Here is a 22,000-nt window from a genome sequence, read left to right as displayed (position 1 = left end):
TAGATCCACCCCCAACCCTCCTTGTTCCGTTTTACTGGCTGTAATGGTTGTTGGAATATGGTATTCCAATTATCTTTCCCTCATATTTGTGTACAGTTGGTATTTGTTTTAGTGTTTGTTAGTAATAGAAATAGGTTTTCTTTTGAAGTGTTTTTAAACACTTCAGTTCCCACTGCCAGGGCGTACCTCAGTCACTGGCATCAAGCCCTGACATTCCTGAAAAAAACTTGATGCCAGTGAGTGACCCACACTCCAGTTGCCTGACGTGTCTTGAGGAGACTCATGTTAGGGATTGGTGTCAAATTTGCTGGGATTTTAATCCTGTCAACTCTGATGCCAGCACCAGTGCTGTTGAGACCGACCCTGAAGTGGCTGCATCTAATTGAACCATACAGAAGACTGTCTTGGTACTGTGTACTCAGGAGGCAGACTCTGCTGAGTTTCTCTGTGCAGGCTTTGCTGGCAGTCCAAGAGTCTTCTCGCCCAGTACTGGCACCTACGATACCTTTATTGTCGTCATCCCAGCATATGATACCGTGAGTGCCTCCATTTCCCTGCATGCCTCTTCATGTGATACCGTCCACAGGGAAGCCAGCCATTATCTCACAAGAACCGCCATCTCCAGGCACCTGACATCGAACCTCTGCACTCATAGGAACAGCTCTTTCTTGGTTGGAGGAGGTGGCTTCATCTGCAGATTCTGAGGTCGGTTCCTACATGTCACCCCTTCACCACAAACATCAATGTTCCCCTTCTACTGCCTACCATTGTTGGTATCCCCTGGAGGCTCTGTCTTGGCCATCAAGTAGAGACCCATGCCTAGGCAGAAATTGGGCTCCGTGGCCTTATCAATGGCCATTATGAACCCTTTGGGGGTTTCTGCATGCCTCCAGGTTGTCGCCACACCCTCCCTGCTCTGCTTCTTTGAGTAGGCATCAAGATTTACCACGCCATGTCCCATGGAAGACCATTCCTGATACCAGGCTTGGTACTGAGCGGGAGAAAATTGGTCTGTTGGATCTCCCTTTAGAGGAATTGGTGGAGGCTCCACCACAGTTGGTTTTGTCCTTCTCCCCTTCATCGCATGATGAGGCAGTGGTGTTGGAATGTGCCTCATCATCCCCTGAGGATTACAGAGTTCATCAGGACCTGTTAACTCTACATTTACAGTGGCTGGTTGACATCTTAGCTTCTGTGGAACCATCTAGAATGACACTCCCAAATAATGAAGCTATCTTGGAGCCCACTAACATGCTGTGGCAGACTCAAACTTTCCCTCCCTCCCCCCAGCAAAAAAGGGCTGAGTGCAGATATATCCCCTCATAGGGAAATGAACATTTTTTCACCCACCCCCTTCCAGGGTTGTTGTTGTTCTCAGCTGCCAATGACAGAGAATGCCAGGGTCAACAGGCATCAATCCTGAAAGGAAAGGATGCAAACAAAGTGAATCTCTTTGGCAGAAAACTTTATTCAACAGCAGGTCTGCAGCCCAGGATTGGTAACCAGCAACCTTTGCTTGGACACTATGACATTAGCCTCTGGGACAATCTATTAAAATTTAAAGACAAATTGCCAGAGGATGTGAGGCAGAAATTTCTCACCATGGTTGATAAGGGTAAATTAGTGGCCAGAATCTCCTTTCTGGTCAGTTTGGATGCTGCTGGCTCTGTGGCTAGAGCCATGGCGTTGTCCATTAAAATATATGCAGATGCCCATGGCTCCAGTCATTGGATATTCCTTAAGAGGTCTTCACAGATGATACAGGATCTGCCCTTTGAATGGTCATCGCTCTTCTCTAAGCAGGCAAATGACAAACTGCATAGCATAAAAGACTTCAGGGCGACACTCAGTCTTTGGGCGTTTATACACCTGTACTAAGGAGGAAGCTGTTCTGTCATCAGTAGGTTCACTGTTATCCTTCTTTCACACCTCATCACAAAGATCTCGCCAGGAAAGAGGGCAGATGTTATAGAAGACCGCTCTCTCCTTCTGCAATAGATACTTGTTCATCTAGACTGCCTGGGAGTTCTAAGCAAATATTTTGATGTGTTTTGTCAAGGTCAGCCTACTAGTTTCTGGATTGCCAACCTCTCCTACTTCACAGTTTGCCATCTGGTTATCTCACTACCTAAGTGCTTGGTGCAACATCTCTACAGACCAGTGGGTCTTATGCACAGTGGAATTGGGATACACTCTTCAGTTTCTTTCTATCCAGGTTTCTACCTTCTTTTCCATCCCTTTTCAGAGACCACTCTCATGAGGAGAGAAGAAGCAACCTCTTCTCCAGTTGGGAGCCATGAAGGAAGTTCTTCAGTTATACAGAGCAAAGGGGTTTTATTCCTCTGATCCATTATTTCTTGATCCCGAAAGGGAGGTCTCTGACCCATTCTGGACCTGTGACAGCTCGACAACCCTGAAGAAAATAAAGTTTTGCATGGTTACACAGGCTTTCATTATTCCCATCCTGGAGACTAGTATGCTGTCCTCGAATTAAAAGATACATATTTCCATGTGGCAACGCATCAAAGCCACAGGAAATCCTCCAGGTTTTTGGTAAATCAGTGTCACTGCCAGTTTACAGTACTGCCATTGGGCCTGTCTGCAACTTCATGGGTGTTCACAAAGTGCATGGCAGTGGTGGTAGCATTCCTGAGGAAGTCAGAAGTTCACATATTTCCCTACCTAGGCGACTAGTTGGTGACAGGCCAGTCCAAGGCATAGGTACTGTCTGGCATGTCTGTCATCCACTCCAACTCCACTAGAGTTGCTCATCTATACAAGAAGTCAATCCTGTCACCTGTACAAAAGATAGAATTTATAGGCGTGGTCTTGGACTCTGCCGAGGCCTTCCTTCCCCAGGTAAGATTCCAGATGATGCTGACCATTGTGTTAGACCTGAAGGCCCATCCTACAATGACAGTACAGACTTGTCTCAGACATCTGGGGCATAGGGCTTCATGGATTTACAAAGTTTGGCTTGCCAGGCTCTGTCTCTGGAAGTTGCAAAGGTGTCTGGTATCTGTGTACTCTCTGATTCGTTATCCTCTAGACGTGGTGGTTCAGGTGCCCATTCAAATCTTGGCCTCTCTGTATTGGTGGACAGACCCTTCAAATGAGTGTGTGGGGTTCTGTTTGCTCCTTCTCAACCAGCTTTGACCCTGGGGGCTCAGCTGTGGTCCCTGCAGACTCAAGATTTATGGTCTGCTCAGGATTTAACTGTACATATAAATGTCAGAATCGAGGGCTGTCCGGCTAGCTTGTCAAGCCTGCCTTCCCCACATCAAGGGAAGAAATCATACTCACAGACAATACAGTGGCCATGTTCTATGTGAACAGGCAAGGAGGGGCCAATTTGACTGTGCTATGCCAGGAGGCAGTGTGGCTATGGGACTCTTGTATTGTCAACTCCATTCCATCTCAAGGCCTCTCACCTTCTGGGTGTTCAAAACCATCGTGCAGGCTGATTAACCAGATCTTTCACCAGTCACCACGAATGGTGTCTCTGCGCAGACAAGGCCAGATTCATTTTCAGATTGGGGGAGACTCCCCATACAGACGTGTTTACAACTACAGTCAATAGAAAGTGTCATCACTTTTGCCCTTAAGCAGGGCACACAGTCTAAGGTCTCAGATGGATGCTTCCCTGTTGCGCTGGACGGACAAGCTCCTGCACTCCTTTTCTCCAGTTCCAGTTCTGTCTAGAGTTGATGAAAATCAGGCAGGACCACACTCAAGTCATACTCCTAGTTCCAATGTGGCCTTGGCAACATTGGTTTTCCACATTACTGACCGTGTCTCCCAGAGCTGCATTGCCACTACCACTGGATGCAGACCTGAACTCTCAGGACCCTGGTTGCCCCCTCCACCTGACTGCCTGGGTGCTCTGAGCTAACTCCTCAGGAGAAGGTTTTTTCAAAGGTGCTTCAGGATGTACTTTTAAATAGTAGAAAGCCTTCTACTGGGTTTACTTACCTGGAAAAGTGGAAAAGATTCTCCATTTGGTCACACCAAAAAGGCATTTCCCTGGTCCAGACTCCGATCCGTCATGTGCTGGACTATTTTTGTTATATCTGTAACAACAAGGTCTTGGACCTTGATGGAACTAATGGCATCTAGCAGCTACCTTGGCTGTCCACCCGCCAATTGATAATCACTCATTTTTCTCCAGTCCTATGACAGAAAAAATTAAAAATTCTGTGATTGCAGAATTTGTGCAGAATTAATGTTCTGGAACAGTATTGCAAAATTCTGCAAATTTAATTTGTCAGAATAACACTATATAATCACACCAGTTTCAATTATTTTGGTAATTTATTTCAAAATACCTGTCAGCAGCTATGTATGTAACAATACAGACAACAAAAAAATTCCCCCAGGAGTAGAGAATTAAAGAAATCCCTATGACACCCCAGTTCCTGTTTCTCTTCCCATCTCCCCCTCAGAGCCCAGTTGGGGGGGCAGACACCTGCACCCCCTTCCCCAGGAGTACAGTCACAGGGCCCCCTGGCCCAGACACTCACACCCCCTTCTCCACATAGCCCAGAGATCCAGCGTGAGAAACAGCCTGATGCTGGGTCCAAGGCTTGTATGGAGTTTTCTGCACATTGCCTCCTTCTTTCAGGGTGTGCTGGGAAATGCAGCTGCCTGGAACCCTCCAGCTCCTCTCCCTGGCAGTGTCTATTTGCAAGCTGGGGAGCTGGGCTCTCTTGGGTCCAGTGGCCCCTAGAGGTGGCCAGCAGTTCTGCATTGCCAGTTCTGCGGGGAAAAAGGAATTTCTTTGTAGAACATTAATTCTGCACAAATTCTGCATTGCACACGTGGCGCAGATTTCACCCAGGAGTAACATCTGCAGAGTGGCTGGTTGTTCATCAGTGCATGCCTTTGCTTCACATTATGTCATCTGTCAGCAATCAAGAGATGATGCCAGATTTGGATGTGTGGTCCTCCAGTCATTATTCGGGGAGACTCCAATCCCCCTGCTCCAGATCAAACTGCTTGAAAGTCACCTGAAGTTGAAAGGATATGTGCAATCATATGAAGAGGAAAAATGATTACTAACCTGTTGTTAGCAATAACTGTTTTCCTTTGAGATGTGTTGCATATATCCATTCCACAACCTACCCTCCTTCCACTCCCTATTGTAGTCTTTTGGTAAAAAGCAGTGGGGAGGGGAGTTGGGGGCAACTCTGACCCCCTTTTTTTGTATGGTGATGTGAGGCAGGTGAGGGTGCACATGCCGCCCCAAAGAGTATCGCTGAGGGAAAAACCTCCAACTGTGCACTGGGTGGGACCGCACTTGAAGTGGAATCGACATTGGCAATGCATCTTGAAGATCAACCGTTACAGAATAGGTTAGTAACATACATACATACATACATTTACTTATTTATTTACTTACTTACAAAGGGATTAAATGAGGTCTGCGTAATTACTTCCCCTGGTGAAGGGTAACTGAGAAGGTGATAGTCTTCTCTTAGGATATGTCTACACAGGAAAAGCTGCATGGGCTAATCTGTCTGAGATAGCTTGAATGCAGCTAGTGCGGGTAATAGCAGTGAATACAGTGCAACGTAGGCTTCAATGCAGGGTAGTACAAGCCTGGCATAGACTCTGGATATGTACTTGACTCACTAGCCTATTCTGAAGCCCATGCTGTGCTGTCTTCATTGCTATTGTTACACACACTAGTTGGCACAGGTAGGCTAACCCCTGAACACAGGGCTACTGGACAGTACTTCTTTCAGATATAAAAATCTGTGGTCACCTGGCACTCTTAGCAACAGTTGGAAGAATTAGTCCTGGTGTCCTGGCCACATTCTGACTCAGGCTATTTACATGCTGCCTGTCTAATTCCCCTCTGATTTCAACTGGATAGGTTACTTTTTATTTTCCCCTAAGTACATTATTTTGTAGTGTTTCTAGTGCAGAATGGCTGCCATGTTTTACCCCTAGACCTTATTCAGTTTCATTATTGGCTAAAATGATCCTTGTGTATACAGTCTGTTAAGCATGTGGGTCTCTTTATATTTGGTTTACTGAATCTAAGAAATTATACAAGTTTAAGCCTAGCAGGATTTTTAACAGCAGTAAATTTAGATTTTCATTACTGCACATGAAGGGCTATGATGTTGTTGTTGTTTATTATTTGTGGGGACTGGTGCCCCACTGTGTTGTGCATTTTACAAGCACATAGTAAGAAAGAGGTCTTGCCCAGAAAAGCTTGCAGTCTAATTCAGGACAAGACGCAACAAGAGGATGAAACAGAAAGGAGGGAATGTGGGAGGGCGGACAAGTGTAACCAGGGTGGATTGATTAAAATCAGTCATTTAAATCATTGATTTTAATCATGATTTAAATCAATTTTAATTGCCTTTTGCATTTGTACTTTGTAGTTATTTTCCTAAAGAAAAGTTGATTGTCTTTGGTTGGTAACCATTAAAACATGTTGATTTTCAACTAAATCTAGCCTTTATGCTAAATTTGGTGCTTTTTTGCTAACCAGGGAGATACACTACACCTATATACATTTATTTAAGCCATTATATAGTTTAATTTACATTTATTCAGATTCTTAATTTTTGGATTTTTTATTATGTTAAGAAATGCATCATTCAATGTTTTCTATTTACTATATGATTAATTTTTTACTTGTGATTACTTCTGCTGTGAAAAGATGGCTTAGCACTTCAACAAACTCAGGTTCTAGGTGCTGAGCCACTGAGTTCCACGCGTTCTGTGGTTTGACTTTCTTAAAACCTGGTACTTTGGCTCTGCCCTCTCTCCCAATGTATAGCAGCACTTTTGGAGAGCATACACTGTGCCAGGTTTATGCATGGTACAATTTGTTTCCTCCTTGGAGCAGTGGGGAGACGAGGAGAGAGATTGTGACTCAAGGAATCAAAATTGTGACCCTCAAGATACTCCAGGGGCAATGTATTGTTGCTTAATCTGGGTGGATTATTAATCTACTTTTAACGAATTGGTGTTTTTTTTAAATAACATTTTAATCCTTTTGTTACCAAGGTGAAAAAACTGAAGAGAATTTCAGGACCCTTAAGAATGAAGGAAATGAATTGGTAAAGAAGGGTAAATATAAAGAAGCTCTAATGAAATACGACGAGTGCATGAAGTTAAATTCCAAGGAATGTGCTATCTACACTAACAGGTAAAGAGCTCTGCCACACTTTGTAAGTTTACTAAATAAGAATATATTATGATGATTTTCTTTTGTGTCTGCAGATATTAATTTTATGCCACCTGAGTCACCTTTTTATATAAACAGAGAATTAGATTTTCCACATGTTTGAGTTGTGGTTCAAATAACTATTGTTTTTATTTTAAACCTTATCTATCCTTCTTCAAGTGGTTCTGCATATTCCCACTTATGGGTGCTGCGCTGTCTTGTGGTAGAACCTTCTTCTAGCAGTGTCAGCTAAAGCACTCTCGTGCCCCCTGCTTTTCTCCTCAGTGTCACTGATATTCTGAGGGCAAGGTTATAAAGGGGTCAGAGAGCCCCCTCACCACCTCAGTTCCTTCCAATAGTATACCTCGACAGATGTGAACCTCTGTGGTCTCTTTGATGCCAGAGCCTTTCTCTTCTTAGATAGTTAGTGTTAGCTTTGTTAGTATAGTTAGTGTTTTCCCTGGTTCTGAACTATGGTGAAATTGAAACAGAAAAAGCTGAGATGCATCCGATGAAGTGAGCTGTAGCTCACGAAAGCTTATGCTCAAATAAATTTGTTAGTCTCTAAAGTGCCACTAGTACTCCTTTTTCTTTTTGCGAATACAGACTAACACGGCTGCTACTCTGAAACCTGAGATTCAAGTGGTACACTTCTTGCCTAACTGTCTTCCTGGCATCTTATGAGAGGAGTGGGGTCTCAAGTGTCTGAGAGGAGGACATTCACCTTCTGGATGTTCAGTTTCTCAGACCTTCACTCCCAGAGCTTGCAAGGACAGGGTGACTCATTTGCAGTTCCTATGTCTCAAGATAGCTCTCTTGGCTAGACCCTTTGGATCCAATCAGTCCTCACATCTTGGGTTTAAGAGACCGGTCTCAGCTGCTGGGGCTTCAAGTGGTTCCCCGCGACTGAATGGTTCCAACAGGCTGCAACCCCTGTCAGGGCCAGATCATGTTCCTTCAGCTCAGTCAGATCTGAATAACTCTGTTCTGGAAGAGAAGTAGAGAGACAGTTTAACCACACTAGTGCCAACCCTCATGCTTGCAATTACCTGACCCTGGCTGAACTCCTGAGGCTGCAGGACCAGCATCAGTTCCGACTTCCACTTCCAGATCCAGGAAGATGGAATGAATTGGTGACAGAATCGGGGCCAACAGCTCCTTCAGTTCCCTCTGTCCTGACATTGAAGAAAAAACAGCATAGGGACATAACTGTTTGTTACCAATGCCAGTTCCCATTCCTCAGAACTTTTGGATCTGTCTGATTCTGACAAGACCTCTACAGTTACGAAGCAAAGACCCATTCCATCCCCAGCTTCAATAGCAAGGGAGATGGATTTGTGTATAATGTTGGATCTGATGTTGTCCACTTCTTCGGATACATTGTTGTCCCTAAGTCAGTTCCAGCTACATCCTTGGTCCCAGGGAGCTCTGTCACCTTGGCAGCCCAAGTTCACCTTCTGGCTCTGGTATGTTCATTGGTTCCAAATATGAAATATGCGGTTTCCAAAAGGAGGCGTGTTTCCCTGATTCCAAGATCATCATCCTCGTCTCCTGTAAGGAAGACTTGGTCAGAAGGTGCTTCTGGTTCTTCCTACTATGGCCCTACAGGATCCCCACAAAGAGATGGATCTTCATATTTTCCTGTGGAGCCACTGTTATCCCTGTTGCATTCTACCTCTGATCCAGACCTGGATCTTTACCAGGAGGAAATTAGAGGAAGAATGCAGACACCTGTGGCTCGATTTGTATCACCCTATGTTCTGCATCCCCAAAACCCGTTGTGGGGGAGATTGGCAGTCCTGGGGGCCACTTCAGGAATTTTTCATTTACCCTCCACATGGAGGAGAAGAAATGTTTCTTCTGCAAAGGATACGGCAATCCTGAGATCCTCGGATCTAGCTTCTCCAGATCGGCCAACATTACAGATGGTCATGCCAGAAATGCTTTCAGAGGAGAGGAAGATGAGGAGGTAGCTTTCCCTTTGAGCAGGAGCATTTGGAAATGGATTATCTTTATCCCAGATGAACATGTGGGAGTGGCTTCGGCCTACTTGCCTTCTGAGGATGCTATGCAGTTCCACAATTTAGTGGATCGTGTAGTGTCCTTCTTAAATCTTCCTGCAGTGCCTGTGGAAGAGACTTTTCACACAGTATTTAATATGCTCGGTCCACTTTGAAGAGTAGGAGATCCCTACCCATTTTGGATGGTTAGAAACGGCAATGAAGCAGCATTAATTTTTACAGAATTGCTTAAACCTGCTGTAATCCCATCAACTCTCACAAATTAAGAATGATTTGACTGGGTCAGTACTTGGATGTGAGACCTCCAAGTAATACCTAGCTGCAAAGTGCTGCCAAAAGTAGTGATAGTGATGAAGTAGGTGGCACTTTTTTTTTTCCATAGCCACTATTGAACTAATGCCCCATTACAGTATTAGGGTGTATTATGCTGACATAGGCCTTGATACTGCAAACATTTACCCATGTGTTTTAATGTAACTGCGAAAGTCTCATTGAGTTTTGTCTGAGAAAAGATTGCAGGAATTGGCCATGTGGAAATATTATAAATCTAATGCTGTAATAATCTGTACTATAAATATTTTTGAAAAACTCCAAAGTTTAAAAAAATGTATTGATGCTGAATTCTAACAAGCAACATAGTTAACCTTTGAGAGGCAGAAATTTTTGGCACTGCAATATGTTACAATTCCCTTAAACCGAACTGTGTTTTATTGTATTCTGTTAGGGCTCTCTGTTACTTAAAATTGTATCAATATGAAGAGGCTAAACAGGATTGTGATCGTGTTCTTCAGATAGAAGATGCTAATGTCAAAGCTTTTTATAGAAGAGCTCTAGCATACAAAGGACTACAGGTAAGAAAAAAGAACAAGGCAGGTATTCCTAAATATTTTTAAATTTGCAGCTATCTCGTTCAAAGACACTTATATAGTTACAGTGGATTTGTAAATACAAGAGAGGTGTGGAATGTTGGTTGTTTATTAATGTTGGTAAAGCACTTGGCAAAAGTAAAGCACTGTATAAATATTTTGGGGCCAAAAGAATTATTTGAATAACGATTTCATGTAGTTGATTCATGCATGCAGTAATGTCAGGGAGTATCTCAAAGTTTTGGTTAACTGGAATTGAGTTAAACAAGATTCTACTGTTTTTTAATTTTTTTCTGATACTCATACAATCTCCTTCCCCTGCTGAGGTCTCCCCAATGTAATGGTGAGCACTGCTGAGCATGCAGGTAAGGAATGGCTTGAAATCAAGTAATGCAGCAGACTGAATGTACACGATTTTTCCTTCAGTTGCCTTCATACTCTACTATGAGTTCCAAATGTAGGCTTTAGTAAGCATGACACAAAATCAGATTCCTTTTCTTATTAAAAAAAAAAAAAAATCTGCAAAACTACAGCAGCTTAAAAAAAAAGGAAAATTTCACCTCTCTTCAAAACCAGTGAGAAGACAAAGTATTGCTTTGTGTTAAATGTTTTCCTTAGCTCTGTTAAGTAACCTGTAATTGATCAGCTGCAATTGACCTCTCTGTGTCATTGTAGTCCGTAGAAATTAATATAGGTGACAGTGAAGTTTAAGAGTGATTTAACCAGCCAAACAGGTAGTCAGAGATCAGTGAGGCATTTGTTCTTCCTAAAATAATATAGGAAGAAATTCAAGAATCTAAGAAACTTCCCCGTTTTTGTGTACTCTAGAAAAATGTTTGTAATTTTTATTGAAGACGTAAACAGAAATACACTTTACATGGTATACTTGTAGTGTGAGACCTGCCATATACACACACACAACATGGGTGGACCTAGCACATATACATTTCCCAAGATCATCTGTCACAGTGTCCACAATGGATCACAGCTGTTGGCTCAGATGGTCAGAAAACAGGGCAGACACATCCAGATTGGTGGTATACTCTATTGTCAAGGTTCCTCCCCTACTCTGAACTCTAGGGTACAGATGTGGGGACCTGCATGAAAAACCTCCTAAGCTTATCTTTACCAGCTTAGGTCAAAACTTCCCCAAGGTACAAAATATTCCACCCTTTGTCCTTGGATTGACCGCTACCACCACCAAACGAATACTGGTTACTGGGGAAGAGCTGTTTGGACACGTCTTTCCCCCCAAAATACTTCCCAAAACCTTGCACCCCACTTTCTGGACAAGGTTTGGTAAAAAGCCTCACCAATTTGCCTAGGTGACTACAGACCCAGACCCTTGGATCTTAAGAACAATGAACAATCCTCCCAACACTTGCACCCCCCTTTTCCAGGGAAATGTTGGATAAAAAGCCTCACCAATTTGCATAGGTGACCACAGACCCAAACCCTTGGATCTGAGAACAATGAAAAAAGCATTCAGTTTTCGTACAAGAAGACTTTTAATAGAAATAGAAGTAAATAGAAATAAGGAAATCCCCCCTGTAAAATCAGGATGGTAGATACCTTACAGGGTAATTAGATTCAAAACATAGAGAACCCCTTTAGGCAAAACCTTAAGTTACAAAAAAGATACACAGACAGAAATAGTTATTCTATTCAGCACAATTCTTTTCTCAGCCATTTAAAGAAATCATAATCTAACACGTACCTAGCTAGATTACTTACTAAAAGTTCTAAGACTCCATTCCTGGTCTATCCCCGGCAAAGATAGAATATAGACAGACCAAGACCCTTTGTTTCTCTCCCTCCTCCCAGCTTTTGAAAGTATCTTGTCTCCTCATTGGTCATTTTGGTCAGGTGTCAGCGAGGTTACCTTTAGCTTCTTAACCCTTTACAAGGTGAGAGGAGTTTTTCCTCTGGCCAGGAGGGATTTTAAAGGGGTTTACCCTTCCCTTTTATATTTATGACATCTGTAATTAGATTTAACCAAACCAGCAACAAATATGTGCTATAGGATCATTATACTAGCTTACCATGGAGCCACCGACAGTCCCCTTAGGCACACCAGCTTCTATGACCACCCAGACAAACTGGACTTAACAATGAAAGATTATTAAAACCAAAGATCATCACATATTCTGTTACTCCCAGCCACAAAGAGTTAGTCACTTACCCCATGTCAAGGTATACTTCATATCCCACCGAAGACAACACTGAAGCCAGTTTCTTCAGTAAACTAAACAAAAGATTTATTAGCTAAGAAAAAGAAATGCGTTATTGAGAGGTTAAAGCAGGTAAAATACATTACAGGTGAATAAAAGTTTGTAAGTCCAGTATGATAGCAAAGTTGTAGTAATTTGTTGGTTTCCAATAGTCTGTCAGGGTTTCCTAGAATGGCTCTAGGGATCTTGGTCCAATTGCTCAGAATTCCACCCTGTCAGAATTCATCAGTCCAGAGATAAGGATCGTTCTCAGGGCATACTTTTATAGCTGTCTTCCTGAGAAAGCAGTCAGGCAAATGCTTGCACTCACAGCATGGGCTCTTCCTGTGATGAAGAATGCATTTTGATCTTTGACCTTGGGTCACCACATCGAGGACCCCTTGCTTTGAAATTAACATTCTACTTCCTATGCATACACATATGATTCAATTACAGTGATATGCATAATGCAATTGCCTGCTATTCCTTATAATACTAAACTGGGAGGAGTGGTAGATACGCTGGAGGGGAGGGATAGGATACAGAAGGACCTAGACAAATTGGAGGTTTGGGCCAAAAGAAATCTGATGAGGTTCAATAAGGATAAGTGCAGGGTCCTACACTTAGGATGGAAGAATCCAATGCACCGCTACAGACTAGGGACCGAATGGCTAGGTGGCAGTTCTGCGGAAAAGGACCTGGGGGTGACAGTGGACGAGAGGCTGGATATGAGTCAGCAGTGTGCCCTTGTTGCCAAGAAGGCCAATGGCATTTTGGGATGTATAAGTAGGGGCATAGCGAGCAGATCGAGGGATGTGATCGTTCCCCTCTATTCCACACTGGTGAGGCCTCATCTGGAGTACTGTGTCCAGTTTTGGGCCCCACACTACAAGAAGGATGTGGATAAATAGGAGAGAGTCCAGCGAAGGGCAACAAAAATGATTAGGGGTCTAGAGCACATGAATTATGAGGAGAGGCTGAGGGAGCTGGGATTGTTTAGTCTGCAGAAGAGAAGAATGAGGGGGGATTTGATAGCTGCTTTCAACTACCTGAAAGGGGGTTCCAAAGAGGATGGCTCTAGACTGTTCTCAATGGTAGCAGATGACAGAACGAGGAGTAATGGTCTCAAGTTGCAATGGGGGAGGTTTAAATTGGATATTAGGAAAAACTTTTTCACTAAGAGGGTGGTGAAACACTGGAATGCGTTACCTAGGGAGGTGGTAGAATCTCCTTCCTTAGAGGTTTTTAAGGTCAGGCTTGACAAAGCCCTGGCTGGGATGATTTAACTGGGAATTGGTCCTGCTTCGAGCAGGGGGTTGGACTAGATGACCTTCTGGGGTCCCTTCCAACTCTGATATTCTATGATTCTATGATAATAGGGATGGATAAGTGAAAACCAATACAGGTGCCAGACTCTGGTTTTCATGAAGTTTGCACATCAAGTAAATTCTTATCCTAATACATCTTTGATCTAAGGTTAATTAAGTACAAAGATAGCAGTCACAGGAAACAGGTCAAGACAATAACATTATTATTTCACTAGCTTTCATGCATCTAAAGCAAATGTAATTACTAGGTAAATGCCATGTACATGTAATGTGATAACATCCTCTTTTGTTCTGTTCTAACAAGTGAATTGGTACACTTAACACTTTCTTGAGGTTGTGACCTGAGCTGGCTAGCTGTCAGCACCACATCATATAACTGACTTCTCTTTGGATAAGACATTGCAGTGTTGCCATCTCCAAGAATTATAAATAACAAAACAAAAACAGAAGAAAACAACAAAATTGATCTCAGATTTCGATAGATTGATTTAAAAGTGAAGAATTAAATATCTAAAGATGTAAAAGGGAGGAAGGAAAACAAATTATAAATATAAATCATGTAATAAATATTTGAAGAGTAAATATCAAAGATGGAGTGAAATTTAATGTGGTATATGTGGATGTCAGTAAAATTATTGAGATGTATTTGAGAGGGAAAAGTTAGCGTGAGTAACAGGAAAAGTTTCTGCTAGTGAAAATGAAAGTCTCCAGAGGAGGGAGAGAAGAAACCCAATTTAAATCTAAAAAGTTTGCATGGGACACTTAAAACTTTTTAAACCTGAACGTTGTCTAGATTGAAAGGGTAAAGAAGGAGAATAGGGACTGGAAGAAAAACAGTTCTATACTGGAAATTCACAGCTAGGGCATGAAGAGTCTTAGGTGCATGAACATCTACCACTACGTATCTTGTGACTTTGATAGCCGTGCGAACTGGAACACACACGGTAACTTGTTTTTTATCACATAATATAAGCTGCTTGGCTGTTTGTGGCTGCGTATTTGAGGACTGTATAAAGCCCTTTCAATGGCCATTCTGCTCAAAGTCAAATCCCCCACTCATAAGCAAGACCATATCAAGGTAATCCAGGGCCCTGAGAACACCACAAAACAGGGCCCCCAGTGGCCTGCCCCTGCATCATAGCCCCACCCCCACTTGGAGTGGAAGTGTCAGGGGCCTGTCTGCTGTGCTGGTGCGGGTCCTATCACCACTCATTTCTGAGCAGTGGTAGCAGGGAAGCTCCCTCAGTTTCTCCTGTTGAATTACACTAGCTTGGTGGTTAGAGCACTCACCTGGGAGGTGGGATATCCAGGATCCAGTCCTTCTGTTTCACTGACTTTTTTTTCAGTTATTTATCCACAGTGGAATAGCTTCATCAGGAGAAACTGACGGAGCCCCTCGCTACTATTCCTGCCCCTGCCTGTCTCTCCTGTTGAAGCTGTTCCAATGTGGATAAAATAACTGAAAAAAGTCAGTGAAGCAGGAGGACGGAGTCATTCTCATGCTCTCTTCCCTCCCCTCCCCTAATGATTTTTGTATTATTTATGCACAGTGGAATAGCTTCAATAGGAGAGTGTGTGGGAGCCCCAGATCAGAATAGCCCATAGTCTAGTGCTTCAGGCACTCCCCTGAGAGGTGAAGCTCCCTGTTCAAATTCCTCCTCCCCTTCATCTGGAGAGGGGGCTTGAAATGGACATCTCCTGCATCCCAGGTGAGTATCCTAACCACTGGGCTAAAAGTTATGAGGGAGGTCCTCCTCCCCCCGCTCACCAAAACAGTATAGGTGCCTAACTCCAAGAGAGGGTTTGCAGCTGAGAATCCTAAGCAGAGGGAAACCTAGGAAGACATAGGTGCTTCCCTTGAGCCTGGACTTAGGTGCCTGTCTCTGAGAGAGGGATGCGGTTTAGCACCCCCCCCCCACCCCCCTCAGCTTGGTATCTCCTATTGGCTAGCTTAGACAAGGAGCTGCCTCACATGTTGCCTAAGGCGTATATCTCTCCCCCATTCATTGTGTAGGGAGTCAAGGCACCAAACTCAAGCTTTGTGAATCCTTGTGTTTTTCTAGACACCAAAAAGTTAGGCATGGCAATGCTCAGCATCACCATGCCGAAGTTTCTGTGTGAATCTAGTCCTTTCTGTCTAGCTGTTTCTGGATTATGGAGCTGTAGCCTATTTGGATGTTCTGGTGCATATGATAACGTGTGTTTGTTTTTTTAAATTAATATCAGTTTAAAGCTGTGTGTCTTGGCAGAATTTATGTTAAGTGTATCTGGACCATATCCTATCAATCTTGATGATGGTAAGACATTAAGTACCATCATGTCAGCAAATTGGAAACACACATAAAAGCAGCCTTATTTAATAATGAATTTGCTAATGGGAGGTTTTCTGAGAGCAAATTTATTCACAAATTAGATATTTACAGAGATCATCTGTAAATATTTAGCTGCATAACATTAGTGTTAACATCAGAACAGAGAACCCATTCTTAGCTTTTTTTTCTTTAGTAATATTATACATGTTTAAATCTAAATCTAGCTGCTTTCTGCTCACTTGTTGTCAGTATCCCAGCAGTTTTCCGAATAACTGTGAACAGGAGTGTGGCAGTTAGCTAATTCTCCTACTGTAGCATCTGGAATTGTTTTATGAAAACAACTTACTTTTCCTCTTTGCCTTTCAGAATTACCAAGCCAGTGTTGATGATCTCAGCAAAGTACTTATGATAGATCCAAATGTGGCTGAAGCAAAGAGGGAACTACAAGAGATCACCCAGTTGCTTAACCTTAAAAATGATATTGGAGCAGGTAGCCAACAAAAGCAAAGGAAGAAAATCAAAATACAAGAGGTATTTTCCTTCTTTTGCAAAGCAGGCAATATTGAAGTCACACACTTAAGAAGATTAAAATAGGGCTTTTGTTCTGTAATGTTGACAGATATTTTGAGCTAATACTTGTACATATAGTGTATTTATTCATGTACTTGCTAGTTTTAAAAACATGCCAATTTACTCACATCTTAAACGTTGTGTGTGTTTGGTGCCATCAGACTCTTACAATTAAATCTGTGATGCTTCGGGGTACGTCCAGAATTCCAGCAGAAATAAACTGACTGTAATGCCTAAACAAGAAACTTTCAGATGTTAAAGTTGAGGACATGTTCTTTTAAAAAAACCAGAAAAAAAACACTGTTCAAAATAGCTGTCATATCTGATGATGCAACATTTCAGGTCTCTTTCAAATGTTGTTTTGGGGAACCAGCAAGAGGCCATGCTGTCCAGGAGTCCCCTGTGGCTGTGTGTGCTGTCAGAGGCTATACCTTCAGTTAGGTTTGGCAGTTTGGTGGAAGAATGGAATACTGAATATGCATTGGAGAAGTAGAGTGTGGGTGAAAAATCTACCAAATCTACCAAACAGAGAATGCTGTTTTTCCCCCTTAGTTTTGATATTGTAGTAAAAGAATCAAGTGATGTAATATCCTAGGTTAAAACAACTGCGCTGAGTTGCTGGTGCCCAGATAATACTGAGTCACTGTTAAATATGGAATCATTTGATTGTGGTATTTCTCTGTGACTAAATGTTTGTGGTCCTGTAAGAATGGGTGTCTGTCTTCTTTGTTTTATTACAAGAAATATCGCTACTGATCTATAGAGTGTGAGATTAAAATTTGGGTGTCTCATTTTGAAAACTGTTGTATAACTTTTATTAAAACTGGAACTGCAGATGGTAATATAAACCATTAGGGCAGGACCCATTTGTGCAAGTGGTCCCATGCAGGAATCCCATCAAAGTCAAAGGGATTTGGGGAACTTCATGTAACTGGCATAATCTAGAAGTTGGCTTTTTCATTTTAACCAAAATGTACTACATATAAGATCAAGAAACCTCCCCTAATAGAAAGAAGTAGAGAACACAATCAGATTATTGAAGAGAGAAAAGAATAGCAGACTAGGCACAAAGATGTTATAAGATACCCTAAAACTTTCTAGAAAAATTTTATATAAATTTCAAGAGATGCTGACCCCTGAATTTTCATTCTGTTAACCCAATTTCATAACTCTTCATGTTTTGAAAGACAGCCTATTTTTAGTAGATATCTACTATGACTAAAATACAGTATGACTGCTGTTGCTTTATAATTCATATAGATAGTAGGTATATTTGAAACTATGATGTGATTCATCCTATATTTAGTTTTCTGCCAAAAACTTTCAGCTCTCTCCTTAAGAAGAGGGTGCAAAATACTGAAGACAAGTGTAAAATAATGCATTGCTAACTAAGAAAAACAACCTTTTAACCTGCATGAATATTAGGATACCATTTCTGTAAGGGGAAAAGTGGGACATAGAAAGGAGAATAGCCATCATGTTCCAAAAAGTCTTCCCACAAGATGAGGAAAGTGGTAAACTCTAATTTAGTGGTATCAGTGCTGGACATGCTGTCATATGGTTTATGAAACTCGAGATATTATATATGTCAAAATTAAAATGATTTGTTGTTTTCCTATGAAGGTAAATGAGGGTAATGAAGAGGAGAGACAGACCAGTACCTCAAAGGATGCTGTGCTTAATTACCAAATTGCCAAAGGAGAAGCTGAAAACAGTCTGCCATTGAAAATCTCTGAAAAACTGCTCATTTCAGAACCATCTAATGCCTATGAGTTTGGTCAGATTATAAATGCAGTGAATGCCAAGAAGGATGAAGCTGCCTGTGCAGATCTTTTAACCATTATTGATCCCAAAAAATTGCCAATGCTGCTAAGTAACAAACTAGAGGGGGATACCATTCTGATCTTTATGCAGGCACTGGAATATCATCTACTTGGAAAAGACCCTGGCCTTGTGTATCAGCACCTTCTTTATCTGAGTAAAGTTGAAAGATTTAAGGTAAGAGCATATATTCAGTGCAGTTTTTCTCTATGAAAATGTCAAACTCAAAATGTAAAAATCTCAATACAGTATAAAGCTTATTAAATTTAGCACTTAACAGAAAAACAGAAGACTTATACCTATGTGCACTAATTATACAAAATATATTTTTTCAGGTAGTGCTGACGCTTCTTAGCAAGAATGAAAAAGAGCAGGTTCAGAAGTTGTTTGATTCTCTTTCAAAAAAGCAAAATCACCAATTTTCTTTAGAAGACCTGGAGAGTCTTAAAAGGGTTTATGAACTTTAAACAGAATTTTAACTTTTGCATGTATATAGTTGATGTTGGTAGGCTGGGTGTATGAACTATGCAGACTTGCATGGGATAAAGTCAGTCTTCTACCTGGATTGTTCAAGATGCTGTGTATATATATATATTTTTTTCTTTTTAACAGTATGTGTACATTTAAAATCTGCTCCTTTATCTTGTAACTGTATACATTTTTAACCTATAGCATAATGCACATCTTTGTATTTAATAACATAGGTCATATTATTTGATGATATATTGATCAAATTAGAATATATTGATTTATATATATAATATAGTGCACTCCAGCAGGGTCAGTGTGGGCTAGTTAATGTGCAACATGCTAGTGTGCACTAGAATTCACACTCCTCTAGTGCGGATTAACATATCGTATAGACAAGCCCTGTGTTTACAAAAAAGATTTTGTTTAATTTTTTTCTGATGTTAAATAACTGCTTAATGTCATCTTTCTTGGAATGTACAAAAACCATATTTTTATACTGTTTGTGCAATACAGGTTAACAACAAAGATGAATCAAACTAGACTAGTTTGTGATGGAACTCTTTGAAGCAATATAATTGTTAAATTGTGACGTTTTTGAAATGGGAAAAAAAAGAGTACTTTATTGTTATATATGTAGAAATTTTTTGTGGCAGAATTGCTGATGCTTTTGTACTGTTTCTGAAAGCGGTACTTATTGGTAGTGACAAATTTTCATTTATAGAGGCTCCCCCCCCATTATATGCTATTATTGAAATACTGTGTGCTATCTTAATGTTTTATTCTGTTGTAATAAATTTTTGCTTAATTTATCCTAAGAAAAAGTGGCTGCAATTAGAAATAAAGATATCTGACTCTTTTGAAACTTATATATAACAACTGTTTAAAACACCAGCTACTCTGCTGGTCGGTCATGCTTGAGAAGACAGAAATAAAAATAGTAGTTTCACAAACTCAATTTAAGTTAACAGTTCTGCTTTATTTTTAGTTATGCTATTCCAACATTTTCATATCTGAAAGCAGAGGAAGCTCTCTTTTTAAAAAAAAAAAAAAAAAAAAAAGTGTTTTTCCCCTTTAACTCAGTTTCTTTTTTTAACTTGATCACACTCTATCCCTAGTGTACATTAAATCTGTAGGTGCTTTATGAAAACAAGAGAGATTGGGAATGTTATTTTCATGTAAATTTGTCTCAGGCATATATTAGTACAAAATAAATTTATTTCTCTAAAGGTATAGAGAAGCAGCAGCACCAGAGCCAGCAAACAGAATTGTAAACAGGGGAATTCAAGTGGGAGCTCTGTTGGAGGAAAAGGAGGAAGCAAGCCCCTGTTCCTTAGGGGCAGTGTGTGTGTTTTTTCTGTTTTGTGTGTGTGTGTTTTTTCCTGTTCAGTTTGCAGAGGCTAGCAGGGGACAGTGTGCTGTAAGAGAAGCTAAACCCTGCTTAGGGGAAGGGGCTTCCCTGATTAGGGGTCCTATGAAGGCAGCCAAACAGTCAGCCAGCCAGCAGCACAGGAGCCAGCAAACAGAGCTATAAACAGGGGAGGTTAGGGGAAGGGGTATATTGTGGTCCAGTTGTGTTTTGGTGTGGGCGTGTGTTTTGGTTTTTTCTTCTTCCTTGACAGGCATGTAGGCAGGAAGGCTCTGATGGGGGGATAGCTCAGTGGTTTGAGCATTGGCCTGCTAAACCCAGGGTTGTGAGTTCAATCCTTGAGGGGGCCATTTCGGGATGTGGGGCAAAAATTGGGGATTTGGTCCTGCTTTGAGCAGGGGGTTGGACTAGATGACCTCCTGAGGTCCCTTCCAACCCTGATATTCTATGGTTCTATGACAGGTATAGAGGCAGCAGTGGCAGTGACCCAAGGAATGGAAGAGACAATGAAGATGACCGGATGTGGAAGCTGTGGGATGTACATGATCCTGGAACAGGTACCTGAAAAGAGACTCGTTTGTATGAACTGCTGCCTGATAGAGATGATGGAAGAGAAGATCTAAGGTGGAGGGAAGGTGTAGGAGGCTGAAGGAAAAAGTCAAGACTAACAGATGCAAGCTGGACTGAAGAGCTTTGAGGGGGAGACTGCTGGGTGAGGAATGTGGCCAGTGGAAGCATGTGACTGAGAACCAGGCATAGGAAAAGACCGGCTAGTGAAAGAGAAATAGAGCTCAGGAAACAGGTTTGTTGAGTTGGAAAATGAAGAAGGGGTACAGCAGGCTGTAACTGAAGGAGGGAGGACAAGGAAGAAGAGTGGCTAGTCCTGTAAGAAGAGGAAAAGAGCAAGGGGAGATACCTGGAGTTCAGGGCTCCAGGAGGATACAGGATGACTTACAGAAGATTGCAAGGGAGAATAAAAGAGGACTTGTAGCCAGAAAGAACAGGAGGAAGGCTGGAGAATCACATTATCACTAGGAAAAGGCAGGACTACATGACTGGTGACTTCCTACTAGGAAGAACAGACAGGCCTGGCATCAGAGCTGATCCAGAGAACAGAATGGTGCACTTTCTGCCAGGAGCTAAGATATGTGATGTGGACCTGATGATGATGAAGATCCTAATGGCAGTAGCAAAGAATCCACTGATTATCCTTCACATGGGAACAAATGACACAGCTAGATTCTCGCCAGAATGTATCGAGGGACGCAATGTCAGGCTGCAGAAGACACTTAAGGAAATTGAGGTTCAGGTGATCTTCAGTGGGATTCTACCTGTCCCTAGAGGAGGAGAATGAAGGTGAGACAAGATTATGATGATCAACAGATGGCTCAGGCAGTAGTTCTATAAGAAGCGCTTTGGGATGTTTGACCACTGGGAGGCATCCATGAACAGAGGACTCTTCTTACGGGATGGGCTCCACCCGAGTAGGTAGGGAAATAGACTTCCGGGTTGGAGGTTGGCATAACTGATTAAAAAAGCTTTAAACTAGGAATTCAGGGGAGATGGTTGGGAGATGCTTATGTAGTCTCCACGCCTGATTCTAACACTGAGCAGGAGGAAAATCAAGAAAGGATACAGCAATGGAGAAAGGAACAGCAGTGGGTAGGAGAATGGATGTTCAGAGGAAAAATAGTGCCGATACCAATGAAGCTAACAGTCAGGTAGGTGAAACTGGCAGTAGAATTCCTTTACCCAGTTTGGTGAGGAATGTGGGTGAAGCCAAACAGAAACAACTAAGATGTTTGTACACCAGTGCAAGGAGCTGGGGTAACAAAATGGATGAGCTAGTATT

The 22,000-nt window shown here is 41.8% G+C and overlaps 1 protein-coding gene across 11 annotated transcripts in view; it reads left to right on the top strand.

The window, feature by feature from the left end:
• The window catches only part of SPAG1 (sperm associated antigen 1), a 68,089-nt gene extending 48,352 nt beyond the window's left edge, over positions 1 to 19,737 (top strand). For all 11 annotated transcript variants that reach the window (XM_043539279.1, XM_037892210.2, XM_037892211.2 and 8 more), the window contains 5 exons: positions 7,024 to 7,165; positions 9,929 to 10,055; positions 16,287 to 16,451; positions 18,114 to 18,488; positions 18,647 to 19,737. In XM_043539279.1, coding sequence (XP_043395214.1) covers positions 7,024 to 7,165; positions 9,929 to 10,055; positions 16,287 to 16,451; positions 18,114 to 18,488; positions 18,647 to 18,778 — 941 coding nt within the window. In that variant the 3' untranslated portion in view covers positions 18,779 to 19,737. The remainder of the gene's footprint in view (positions 1 to 7,023; positions 7,166 to 9,928; positions 10,056 to 16,286; positions 16,452 to 18,113; positions 18,489 to 18,646) is intronic.
• The last annotated feature ends 2,263 nt before the right edge of the window (positions 19,738 to 22,000 follow it).

This window comes from Chelonia mydas, chromosome 2, assembly GCF_015237465.2.
Source record: "Chelonia mydas isolate rCheMyd1 chromosome 2, rCheMyd1.pri.v2, whole genome shotgun sequence".
Classification (NCBI taxonomy): domain Eukaryota; kingdom Metazoa; phylum Chordata; order Testudines; family Cheloniidae; genus Chelonia; species Chelonia mydas.
The sequence above is the reverse complement of the archived record's forward strand: the minus strand, read 5'-3'. Positions and strand labels throughout refer to the sequence as shown.